This window comes from Syngnathus acus, chromosome 17 (assembly GCF_901709675.1).
Source record: "Syngnathus acus chromosome 17, fSynAcu1.2, whole genome shotgun sequence".
NCBI classification, from domain to species: Eukaryota; Metazoa; Chordata; class Actinopteri; order Syngnathiformes; family Syngnathidae; genus Syngnathus; species Syngnathus acus.
The window spans coordinates 6,315,906-6,329,032 of record NC_051102.1 but is presented as its reverse complement, the minus strand read 5'-3'; the positions used below and the strand labels follow the sequence as shown (position 1 = coordinate 6,329,032).

The 13,127-nt window shown below is 39.4% G+C and overlaps 1 protein-coding gene across 1 annotated transcript; it reads left to right on the top strand.

The window, feature by feature from the left end:
* The first annotated feature begins 6,884 nt into the window (after window positions 1-6,884).
* LOC119137449 (solute carrier family 22 member 21-like) lies at window positions 6,885-10,989 on the top strand. Its single transcript, XM_037276762.1, has 10 exons — window positions 6,885-7,400; window positions 8,214-8,317; window positions 8,555-8,709; window positions 8,951-9,122; window positions 9,284-9,425; window positions 9,506-9,600; window positions 9,697-9,911; window positions 10,002-10,184; window positions 10,264-10,399; window positions 10,583-10,989. Exons 1-10 carry the CDS (start codon window positions 7,074-7,076, stop codon window positions 10,620-10,622), a joined length of 1,569 nt encoding a protein of 522 aa, XP_037132657.1. The 5' UTR covers window positions 6,885-7,073; the 3' UTR covers window positions 10,623-10,989.
* Window positions 10,990-13,127: the final 2,138 nt, after the last annotated feature.

The following is a 13,127-nucleotide window of genomic DNA, read 5'->3' as shown; positions in this document are numbered from 1 at the left end:
ATAATAATATATATATTTAGAAATACGAAAAAGAGCATATACGAGGAATCAGACCCTCTGAGGCGGCACATGTGATATTTCTCGCATGTATTTCTTTCGAATCTTTGCAGGGACAAACAAACCTGCAAAACAAACAAATAAAAAAATCCGTTTACTATCTGTTTCCGCACAAATAGATAAACTTTGTTTTTGTTTTCCCACTGTAGTTTTGCATTTATACGCTTAGTGATAAAGCTGATCGAAATATTGACTGACAGAGATTAATGACGAAGCTCGGGTAGAAGGGGGGCTACGGAGGGCCATGTGTCGGGTTACAGAGGTCGCAAAGTTAGGATCGAGCAAGAACACTGCACATCACTATATAGAGAGAGTTACATTTATAAAAAAGAAACTTGAATTATTTTCACGTTTGACACAGACACCAAATATGACATGCAACTAGTTATGGATTGGAAATCTATTGATGTTTTCCCCCAAAAGTTAAAAAAAAAAAGGCTTTTAAAATGTAATGAATGATGACCATCACTATATATAAAAGTCAACTTCCTTTAAACTAGCACAAGAAATCTTAATGTCCCTATATGGTATAGCAGGTTTGTATTGCTGGCATTCATGCAATTAGTATACTTAATGCAGATGCGTAATTTTTTTTTTTTTTCATCCAACGAACAATTTGGGAAATGTAGTAGCTAAATTTTTTTATAAGCCTTCAATAATCAGTGTGACAGTGTGGCAACGATCAGAGAACCAAATAGCAGGTAGGCGTGTGTGTGGGCGCGCGTGTGTGTGTATCACTGGAATAATTTCAACACATACCGACCAACGTAAATAGTGTTTAGATTAAACAATAAATATTACTAACAAATGTAGGTAAACAAAATAGCCTACTGTATACGTATAGGATAACCTAGAAAAATATTTGTTTTTAGGTTAAAATGTATAAAACTTAAAAAGTCAATATCTCCGAAATTATAAAAATAATTAATAAATCCACACCGATTTTAGAACCAAGCTTTTAAAAAAAAAACACACACGTAAAATAAATCGTGTGATGGAGGCCTCACATTGTATTATTTTAGCGAATTAAAAAAGAATGAGAGGTTGACAAAGATGAGCACAAAAAGGCCCCTGTTATTCTCGGATATGTGATAAAGCTCCGTGGTTAAGCTGTTTGTTCCCCAGTTGTGCAATTGATTGCAAAGTTCAATGTATCGATCATCGATCACTTCAGTCGCAGTCAACGTGCTTCCCTAAATACAGAAACGTTTGTGGGAGATCGTTTTGTCGGGCTGCTTCATTCTTTTGACCTGTGCCTCGCCAATGAGTGACACTAGAAACACGACGGATAAAATAAACGTCACGCGGCGTGTTTTAACGAAGGAAAAAAAGGCTTAACTCTTTTTTTTTTTTTTTTTTTTTCCTCCAGCAAGGCTCGTCGTGGCCTGTTTGTCTTCTTTACGTCGAAGCGGCTATGATGGCAAAGACGACACCTAACAGGTAATTTTTATTCTTATTTTTTTTTTAACCTAAAATAATTTTCTTATTTTTGAAAACGTATTTTTACTCTTCTCCCTTAATTATATCCTGAAATTATATGGTCCTCTAAGAGGCCATTATGTATGGAGTGTTATGTTGGAACAAACTTATTGAATTTAGATACACATGTATAAAGTGTTAAATGGTGCAGAGAACAGTATCGGGCAGCAAGAACAGCTTATTTTATGTGCAAGTATAGCAAATAAAAAACAAATGCTGTCATGCTATAACTTCCAGAGTTTATCTCGTTAAGATTAAATCTCACTCTCAAAAATCACAGAGAAAATAATAATATTAATTCTCAAGGATTAAAGCATGGGAAAAAGACAAAATAAATAATCAATACATCTGAAAATAAAAGAAATTATAAATGTTGCAAAATTATAAATAGTCCATTTAACTGAACATAATGTATTTCTAAACTTATATATAAAACTGGATATTGAGTAATTTTGTGTTTGACAGAGTCTAAATTACATTCACGTATTTTCTCAAACAATATTATAATTATTGTGAAATGAATTGTGTCTATTTCAAATTGAATTGTGCAAAGCCATTCATCAACATACAGGATAGATGCCACACTCAAAAGTGCGTGTTGCAATTTTGAGGGTCCAAAAAAATCAGATTGGCATTTTAAAATCCATCGTATCAAGAAAAAAAAAATATTCACAAACATTCAGAGGTCAAAGTTACGTCTTGGCTTTTGGGTGTGCATGTTACTCAAATTGTACCAAAATGATATTTAGAATAAAATAAAGATATTTGTATGTTCAATTCGTATATGCCATTTGCACCTGAATGCAATATTTATTTATCTTTTTTACATGTGAACACCATTAAGGCCATTTTAATACGACATGGGGAAACAAAAATTCCCATAACAGCTAGGATGACACAGTCCCTAAATATTATTACCTTCAGATGCATTGATTGACAGATCATTGAATTCATCTTTCCCCCAAAAGACTCTAATTTCAAGGGCCTTTGGTTGTTCAGCATTTCAAGACAAAATGATGACATTTTCATTAATCACATGTCTATTCATCAATTGAATATGCACAGAAATAAAACTACTTGTGTGTCCATATCCTCTCAGGCATGGTTGCTAAGTAACAGATGAAAAGACATACTGAGACCGAATGGCCGATCAATTGCTGTGTGTGTTTAAGTATAGCAAAGCAATATTGCCTCTGCACTTAACAAACTGTTAAGTTCATTCTTGAACGACATTCTTTTTCAAAAACGACTTTATTTTGTGTGCTTTGATCAACAGAAGCAATTTTAACGGGTCCATTCAAGCAACACCGCGCGATATGGTCTTGAAGCATTTCATATCTAAAGGTCATAGGTCGCTTTGATTCTCCTCTAGGGATTATGGGTATTTCATTTCAGCACTGGGAGCAGGAAAAGCTTTAGGAGGGAAAACTCTTATCTTGCCTATACAGAGGCAAAGTAACAGATTATGAGACATAGGCTGCGACAAAGCCAGAAGGGACGCATTGGACATCATTGCTCCAAAATCCAACAACAACCACGAGATCTTCAAAACAGGCTCTCGAACAATTCGGAAACCAAGAATTAGCAGAGGAAGGGTAAATTATTTCTATCTCGTCGTAAACTTCACAGTAGCACATAGTGTGAATACTTTTGCAGTTACTGCATCATGATTATTTTATTGACTTCTTCCTGTTGTGCACGACTTGGCCACCAGGGGGAGTATAATGCAGTCGTGCAGACACAAACCAAGAAGAGTTTTAAAACGACTTCCAGTGACTGAGGACTGCAATAATATTAGTCAATTTTCACAGAGGATAAAGAATATATGCCAGTGGAATGTGAATTTAATGGACATTTGTTTAACATCACAAAATAATGTCCAGTGCTCTCAAAACGTCCCCTCGTATGGTAGTTCAAATCCTGTTAGTTCCAGGATTGGCCGTTCTTGTTCACAGTAACGACTACATTTCTTTCCAGGTTGTCAAGCCAGAAAATGTATTTCATAACAATGTATAACACGCATTACGAGAATGATTGCTTTGAAATTGCAAAAAAATCAGTTGGCATCGTACGCACAAAACTCTTCCCCGACGTTTATTTCCGTCTCAGCGCTTCGTGCTGTACTCCCATGAACATGATCTAGATGGATGGCTGGGAAAATGTGAGAAATATGCCACTTTCATACACCCCATTGATTTTAGCCTTGGACAAAGACAGACAGAGAAAGATGAAGACAGAGAGCAAGAAGAGGTGGACGGAGAGAAATGAGAAATAGATGAAGAGCGCTTGCCAGCTTTACATATTCTCATTTCATCCGACGCATTAGACTCTGTTTGCCAACTATTGATGACGCTAAGGAGACAAAGGCGTGTACATTTAACATTGGGTTAGTTTGAAAGTTCTCCGTGTTCAAACGTGAGTTCTATTTGTGAGCAACAGGGACGGAGAGAGAGCCGGGGCTGGTGTTAAGGTGATTAGTCTGGTGGGTTGGCGATAGAGAGAGTTGATCAATAAGCCATCGATCTCCCATTGCAAGTGTCAGGGGGGTAGTGGGAACTAGAGGGGGGGGTGCGAGCACGGATAGGGAGGGAGTCGGGCCTGGCTTGACTTTTAAAAATCCTTTACTCTGCCGATGACAAATAACCCATTAGATCGCAGGAGAGCTGGAAAATCTGGAGAGCCTACGCAGAGCTGTATTCACTGTTGCAATTTATAAATGTTCCAAATTTTCCTCAGTTTTAACAAAGTTTTTAAAGTGCACGCTAGACCACCCCCCCCCCCCCCATCTGACATTGGCCTCAAAAATCTTTGTACTGTGGAGAAACTATTGAGTCCAATGCAGTGTAGTTACCTAGCAGACCATTACTTCCAAGAATTCCTGTAGGCTGAAATATTCACTGAAGCAAGTCTCACTCGATAGTCAAGCCTGAGGACTTTCAAAATGTTTAGCAATAAGTCTTTTGACAAAAGGTGAACATTTTGCACACAAGCAAAGCGCAATATACACCTCTGTGGAAAAAGTGTGATGCCGATATCAGAAAACACACCACCTAACAAAAAATGAAATAAATAATAATTGACAAATCATCATAATCAATTAATTCATCATTTTAATATTCAATATATACATATTAGTGGTTCACAGTTTTTGTACCAAGTACCACCTGAAAAAATACTTGACTCTTCAAGTACCAACAACTTGAGCAACATTAAGCCCTAGTGTTCATCAAAAATGAGAAAAAAATATTTTGATTACGTAATCATTCGATTAAAATATACTGCCTATAAATGTTAAATAAAATGTGTACTTAAGTAAAAGTTTAATAGCTAAAAGTTCTTGAAGATTTTTTTTTTTTTTGTCCTGCACAATATTTCATGTATCGTTCTTTGCATATGTAGATGCTATTTTGATTTGACGAGCAAATGAAGCTCGCTGTCGAATGATGCCGGACGCCGTTAGTCACTCCCTTGTGTAATCCACGTGAGCTCAGTGAAGGGGGGGTGAGAGGTGAAAGGTCACATGACCCCTGGAAAACTATCACAAGAGCCCAAAGGGAGAGCGTCCAAATAATAGAAGAGGGAATCGTTATTGAGCAACTCATCAGTTTTTTATTGCCGCCTATAAACGCAGGAAGTCGTTTCGGCTACATCAGGTACGATTCATGGGCCACATTTGCGACATCTTTATTCCTTTCTGTAGTGGGAAATAATTTATAAATGCTATTTATCTCTTATTTATAAATGATTTCGATGTAGCTGTCAGAAATGAAGACAGCTGTGTGGAATGAGTGGAAAGATGGCCTCTTTGTTTGCACTTCCAGCCTTCAGCCTCCTCCATTTCTCCTCCTCCTGCCTCTCTCCTTCCCATGTCCTTGTCTCCATGCATGTGCCTTGATCCATCCCCTCACCCCTCTCCACTCCACCATGCCTCCCTTTACCTGCAGAGAGCCCCCCCCCACCCCACCTATTGTCTTCTCCGCCACGTAGTCCCTCAAATTAATGTAGCGATATTGACAAGTGACTGGCCTAGGAGGCATTGATCATCAGGAGGGAGAGAGCGAGCAAGAGCGCTCGGGGTGAGCCCCAAGTGCTCCTCGCAGGTGGAACGCTTTCCACGCTGTTAGCCTTTCAGTTAAACGACTGTAATCATCCGGAGAAGGGCGACACTCCATCAGTTGATTTAGCGCTTTTAGATTCTCCTCCGTGATTTGGAGAACGGGGACGATGAAAGCAAAAACAGTGGGGGAAATGCCAAATGCACACCTAAGGCATAGATTGCGCTCTCGAGTATCGCACGGGGCGGCCTTTGTGCTCCACTCCATCCAGTGTAAACAGGTTAAGGTGCTGCTAACAATGTGCAAAGGGGCCAGTTGGTCAATATGCCAATTACATAGATGAGGGTATGGAAAGGGCAAATGATAGCCAATCAGTGAAGTGCTTTTACTGTCCTCTTGCAAAAGCTGAACCCGTGACCCTGTTGACTGACCTTTTGGGCCAAAGGTCACTGAGGCAAGGGTCAGAGGACATTGCCACGTTCTGGTTGAGAGCGTTACCGTGGTTACGGATTGTGCACACAAAAAAAAGTCAAGGTTTAGGGATCATTAGAAGAAAGGTCACTGATGCTGTACTGACCAATGATGCTACATGACCCAGTACAAATCCTTCCCAAAATATTTGGAATTGGAACTGATTGATCATTTCCAACCTTTCCTTGATTTGTCTCCAAATTGACCACTAGGCAATTTGAAATGATTAGTTGAGATCACGTTATAAGAAATAACGGATTTTCTTATTTAGAAATATCTGGGAGGAATTTAATACTATTTTCCACATAACATTTTCACACCAGCGACTGAAGTATACATTTGCACTATGACACAGTCAAACTAAAGTAAATATATTACTTTTTCAACACGATTATACCAGTTAACCATTATGGTATTGGCTTTAATAGCACCACCTTGTGGTCATTGATTGCACAATACGTGTCTAAGTGACTTATTTCTAGTTGTGTTTTTCAAATATATTGTTTAAATTGTGATCTCTGCGGCATCATCAATAAGTCCATATGTAAATCACTAATTAATTATTTTCATTTATTTGACGACATTGATCATATTAATGATTCGATGTCTAAAAAACTTTCAATACCATTTGTAAGCTTTTTTTAATTTATTTTACTTCAATTTTCGCACTATGCCTATTGCAGGCTTCTCATTTAAAAGTAAACTCCTAAGTTTTGCTGTGGGGGGCTCTGGAACAAACAAAAAGTAACAATTGTCATTTGACCTTTTCAGAGCTCTGCAGACAATTCCTCTTGACCTTCCATTTCTCTTGTATATTTTTCCAAGTCACTCTGACAGCAAAGTCCACGGTAGCTTCCATTAATGTTCAACTTTGGAACTTTTTCACGTCTCTTTATCTTCCAGATCTCTAAATTAGTGATTGTTTATTTAAAAGATAAAGTCATGCACGTGAGTTGACGCCTCTTTCAGGAGATCGCAGACATCGTTTTGATTGCAGTGTGCCATGCAATAATGTCGTGTGAGGATTATCAACACTTGGACAGGGTCGTGGCTATTCTGGGAGAATATGGCCGCTACCAAATTCTTATTATGGTTTTGCTAAGTTTAACGGTAATACCGTGCGGCTACATGGGAGTAATGCCCATCTTCATCGCGGACACGCCGGCTTATCAATGCAGGAATTGGTTGAAGTCCATGCCTTGCGACGGGAATTCTTCCAGCTGTTATCCGTCCAAAGTGGATGCGAACTGGAGCGAGGCGGTCGAACCGTGCAACGGCACAGATCGATGCGTGGATGGATGGATCTTCAGTAATGAGAGCTATACTATAGTTTCGGAGGTAAACACGCAATGCATAATACAACATGATAATATATTGCTCACGCTGCACGCTGAATTAAAGAATTGGCTTGTAGTGAATTTTAAAAAGTGTCAAAAGTTTTCCATAGTTGTACACACGCTCTTTTCTTAGTGAAACAATAACACTCAACACATTTTTACAATTATTTTTATCAACGATGCGATTAAATCTTTTTAGGTGAAATTAGTTTTTATTTAGCACACGAGGTTTTCATAATAATATAAAAAAAAAAATCTTTTCAGAAACGTCAGCAATAGATTATAATACCTGGTCAAATTTGTATTCCTCAAACGTCAAACTAAAAAAAAAACGGATGTGCTTGGGGGGAAAAATGCCCTTTTTTTTTTAAACCAGCATTTAAATATGTTAAATTGCATCTTTGCACTGTACTAAATAAATTATTTGACAGAGGCTAAATAAACTTGTTATGACAGAGGCTAAATATTTGACTTTGGACAACCTCTTGTTGTTGTCGGGGCTGGCTTTGCTCATCTGATGTTGGCAAACTGAGCTCTAATTAGCACTAAACTGTCAAGGCACTCAGATGTCATGCAATATGCATCTATTAATAAATTTAAAAAAACAGCTATGTAATATACTGTAGCAAAAGTGAGTCTTTGGGATTTTGGAGTATGGCAGACCTGTGTATTTTATCTTTTTTTTTTTTCGTCACTCTGTCTTTCTCAGAAATCTCTCGGTCATCTCTCAGGATCTATATGCAGTTTCTGAAGGAATCACAATTTACGATTGTTGTGATGAGCTTTCTAAACACCTTGCTTGATGATTTTACAGTGGGAGCTGGTTTGCGAAAATGCATGGAAGGTGCCCACCTCGACTTCGTTGTACTTTACGGGAGTCCTGTTGGGATCCCTCATCTTTGGTCAACTCTCAGACCGGCAAGTTTTATACGTTTTTTGCATCATTCTAGAAAATTCGGTTCACTTCTGGTAACTTAGAACATTGTGTGGATTTATGTTTATTTATTTTGCATTTAACATTATGCTGATTTAGAACACATATGTTTTACCAAAGCGTGGAACGTTTCACTTTTTTTCCCTATTAGTTAAACATTCAGAGTCAACATGACATTTTCATATTCGTGTATTTTTAGTCTTTGTTGACATTATGTACAGGTATGGCAGAAAGCCTGTGCTTTTTCTCACCATTTTGCTGCATTCGGTCACCGCACTGATCCAGGCCGCCTCTGTCAACTGGGTCATGTTCTGTGTTCTTAACTGCATGAGAGGACTGGGACAGGTGGCCTGCTTTACTGCATCATGTATTATCGGTAAGAGGACAAATGTAAAAATGACTTGACTGAAATTTTTAGACTTCATTTTCACAAGCACTTTATTTACATGAGTGTGCCTTCATTGGAAAAAAAAAAGCCATTTAATAGATTAGGATAGACTGAAAGGGCAATTAATTAGATTTTGTCTCTAAGGGGTGTTACGTTCTATGTTTAGTTGTGAAAATGTCAAAGAGTAAAAGTGTCTGGAACTCAAATTCCATCTTTTTATCTTGTTCAGGGTCGGAAATGATGGGTAAATCTGCCAGATTGAGTTTCAATCTGCTGGGCCTGTGTGTGGCGACGGGCATCGGTCTTGCCCTGCTGGCAATGCTTGCCTACTTCATACGAGGTTGGAGGATGCTGCTTGTTGCTACCGCTATCCCAAGCATCTTCTCCCTTCCTTTTTGGTGGTACGTACCTAAAATGGGATTCTGGTTTACAAACACGATATTAATAATAATGTTGATGATCATATTTTTAAAGTGTCATACAGCTGTGGATTTTTATTTGTTCCGTGCCCACGGCATGCTTTCCTATTAAAATAAATAAAAATTCAGTTCGATGATCTCAGGGTGATTCCCGAGTCTCCTCGCTGGCTTTTGTCGAGAGGACGTGCGAAGGAGGCTGAAAAGGTTTTGCGCCGAGCTGCCAAGATGAACCGAATCCACCCGTCTGTGATCATGTTCAAGGTTGACAATGACCCGCCATTATTGGTGTGTATGGTTTTCATTCTGTGAGAAATGGGCACCTAATATTCGCATCCTACCTAAATAACTGTTTTTGTGTCTTCCAGCAACACTCGAGTAAAGATAAACAGACGTTTACATTTATGGACCTGATACGCACCACTAACTTGAGGAATATTACATGTCTTGGTTGTGTCACATGGTAATGTAAAACTCTCATTTTTGAAGTTTGCCGAAACTATTTACAACCATTCACATTGTTATCGAATCGTATGGTCTTGCCTGTGTCTTTGTGCAGGTTTGTAAGCTCCATGGTGTTTTTCGGACTCGCTCTCAGTACGGGTAACCTGAAAGAGAATATTTACCTCAATAACTTCATTTCAGCAGCCACTGAGGCAGCAGCATACATTTTCACGTGGCTCTTGATTAGTCGAGTGTCACGGCCCACACTTATTTTTGCCTCACTGATGTTCACAGGAATGACACTCCTTGTGGTGAGACTTGTCCCGGAGGGTGTGTATCTAATCATAATACAGTTGAACACATTAGTACTGTTTGTAAAGCTGGGCGTGGTTGTCATTTTTTGTTTTCCCTTTTTTCCAGACATGCATGCCATAATCCAAGTGTTGGTTTTCTCGGGAAGGTTTGGTTCTTCTATCGCTTACGGTTCTGAATATTTGTTTTTCTCTGAGCTGTACCCTACGGTGGTCAGGAACACAGGTCTGGGTGTTGTGGCCACAGCTGGACGCATAGGCACCATTATCTGTCCTTATGTCATCTACATAGGCAAGTGTGGATGGCTTTACTGCAGAAAATACTGATTCAATCAATAATTGAAAAATAGCATTTTGGTTTTGTTTTGCAGGGGGTACCAATAAGATTCTCCCTTTTATTATTTTTGGTTCTTCAAGCGTCATTGCAGCTCTTTTGAGTTTGTTGCTGCCAGACACGAGGAATAGCAAATTGCCTGACCTGATCAATGAAGCTAAACCCAGTCGATGGTATGTTGCTGCTTGTCTCAGATATGTTTTTCATATGTGAATCATGATTAACACAAACACATCCTTCAGCAATGTAGAAGACAGTAGGATAATTTTATGCAGAAAAGACAGTGAAACTGGTTTGTGGTCTTGTTTTCAGAGTGTTGATCAAATATTCTGTCTTTCTTTCCCCCCCATCCATAGCTGTTTCCCTTGCATGCAAGCAAGCGACAGCAAAGACTAATGCAACGGCGCCCTCTGCTGACAAATAAATACACATTTGCTAACAAAGGGATATCTAATCTTGTAAATAAAAAAAACGTTTTGTTCCAAAGTTGAGTTCACACTCCATTGTCTAATAGTATCGAAGTCATTGTTTTTGTGATGTTGTTTATTTTGCATGAATTTTGGTGCTCTTGGAATCCCCAAACAGGGACTTGTGTTTTCATATTGTGGCGTAAATATGCATTAACGAGTTGTAGCCTGCAGGTGGCAGTATTTAGCCAAAACTAGCCATCACTTCCTGTATGACGGGACTCACTTGCCAGTTTATTAAGTCAAAACCGTAAAAAGGTAACAGCGTTCATTTCTGTTGTTTGGAGAAACTGTGGACGTGGTGAATAACTGACATGTACAATGCAGCGGCTTGGATGAAGTGCTGCATCCACAAGTGAAAATACAATCAAGGCATTTACTGTTTTCATGGGGGTGTGTCACTTTTTTTTAGACTCGGGACAAGTACAAGAACCACCGTGTAGTGAGTTGAGCAGTGCATGAGTCAGGACCCCCCTGAAATTCAGTGTGGCTAAAAACAGAGGGAAGTGAATATCCCATTTTGAAAAATGTTTTCATGTGCTGTAATGTATTGTAATTCCTTGTGCTTCTACTCAAGACATTTCTCACACAGAAAAAGATCAAATGGGCCTTGAGCCACCACAAAGACACACAGTGTTGCAGTGGATGTGCTCTGGTTATCTGAGCAATGTTGACGCAAAGGGAGGGAGGTTGACTACTGCAGCAGAAAAACAGCTACGTCTGCAGTCATTAATATGCAAATATGCAAATGAGAATGTAATTAAGATCGGGCGTTTGTCAGTTGCTTTTGATTGCTAATGAATTCCGGGAGGGGGTAGGGGGGGATGGTGAGTTTAAAAAAAAAAAAAGACCAAAAAGAACAAGGGGATGTGGTGCCCCTTTTTCCTGTCGTCACAACAGAACAAACACACAAAGACTTGCTAAATGATTCCTAAAATGTGTTGCCAAAATGTATACAAGGTTGTTATGTTTGTGCCAAGAGAATTAAGCGTGTACACATTGACCAAAAAAAAAGGCCAGAGGCACCATAGGAAGGTGGAGCTGCTCATTAGGAGCAATGTAGCTTGACCCCTGTGGCGAGGGATGCTCAGGTATCTCGGCAGGAGCTTTGTGTATTTCACACGCGCTTCTTTTCCATGCTGTTTGCACAAACGCGGGGTCTTGAGTTAACCCATGAGCACACACGCACTACTGCATGCTATTGCTGATGCAATCGTCCCTTGACATTTGTACAGCTTTTGCGGAATCACACGACATGAAATAAAACATTGCGCAGAAGAGAGGAGGCTGGCGTCGTGTCTTCCTGAAAGCAGATGGATAAAACCGGGTACATTTGGATGGATAAAAACGGGTACATTTTATTTGAAAAATACATTAAATTACACAAACACAATATTAATCATTATACGGTGGTTAGACTCGAGGGTCCGCATTGAATATATTTTATAGAAAATTTTTGAGTTGACCTGCCCTTCGAGTACAGAGTAGGTTTACGTATTTTAGATAATTTCCAGCTGATCTTAATTTGTGGAGCGTGTGTGTGTGTCTGTGTGAAGACCGTGTCTTTTTTTTTTTTTTTTACAGGAAACAGGAAACCAGAAGTCATAACAGGATGCCCTATAAGTTTTCATACTGTACCTGATGCGTGGGTGGCTGCACTGGGGTAACCCATTTACAAACTTAAGGTGCTCGTGTAAGACGAGGCCATGAATGCGTGGGAGGGGTGTGGTGTTAGGAAAATGGAGTTCCTCTCTAAATATAGATTTTGATTTTTCCAATATTGCTGTGCATGTGTGTGTGTGTATCTGAGTGTCTCCCCCACCGCACAACGCAACATTTCATTCGTCCTAGTTTCTGAAAGGCATCGTTTGATGTTGACGTAGCACAGCAATATGATCACCTCCAATGCAAACACACGCTCTATGTTTCCCCCAAGTGCACTGCAGGAGCAGCACGGAGAATCAGTGACATGAAACACGTTTTGTCATATTGAGGTTGATCCACTCGTGTCGACTCCCTTGTTGAAAAGATGTCTCGGGGTGAGTATGTAGCGCTCTTTATTTTTATTAATTCAAAGGTTTTGTGGACCAAGTACCAAGAAGATTTGTTTTCATGTGGTTAGGTCTGAAATTCTAAAGAATACTTCGGGTACCACAATTAATGTCTTACAGGTGTGCATCTGTGTAACGCGTGCTGAGCATGTGCGTGTGTGTGTGGTTGTGCATGGATGGCTAGGTTTTCTCGTAAAAAGGCCAATGCAGATGTTGCGGTCGTGTGAACCAGTGTGGGTTTTGTCTTGTCTCAAGTCTCACAACAAATGGTGATGTTTAAGTGCAAGTCTTGTTTCTGTATCAGCTATTTCCCCTCACCCCCCTCGCACCCCCAAAAGGTTCAGGTCGTGAACAACAGACAGCATGTTGGTCTTTTGTTAAAA

Coding starts and splice junctions, on each gene's coding strand:
- LOC119137449 (XM_037276762.1), top strand. CDS start 7,074: ATGTCGTGTGAGGATTATCAACACTTGGACAGGGTCGTGGCTATTCTG. Junction 7,401..8,213: donor GCTATACTATAGTTTCGGAG/GTAAACACGCAA, acceptor ATGATTTTACAG/TGGGAGCTGGTTTGCGAAAA. Junction 8,318..8,554: donor TTTGGTCAACTCTCAGACCG/GCAAGTTTTATA, acceptor CATTATGTACAG/GTATGGCAGAAAGCCTGTGC.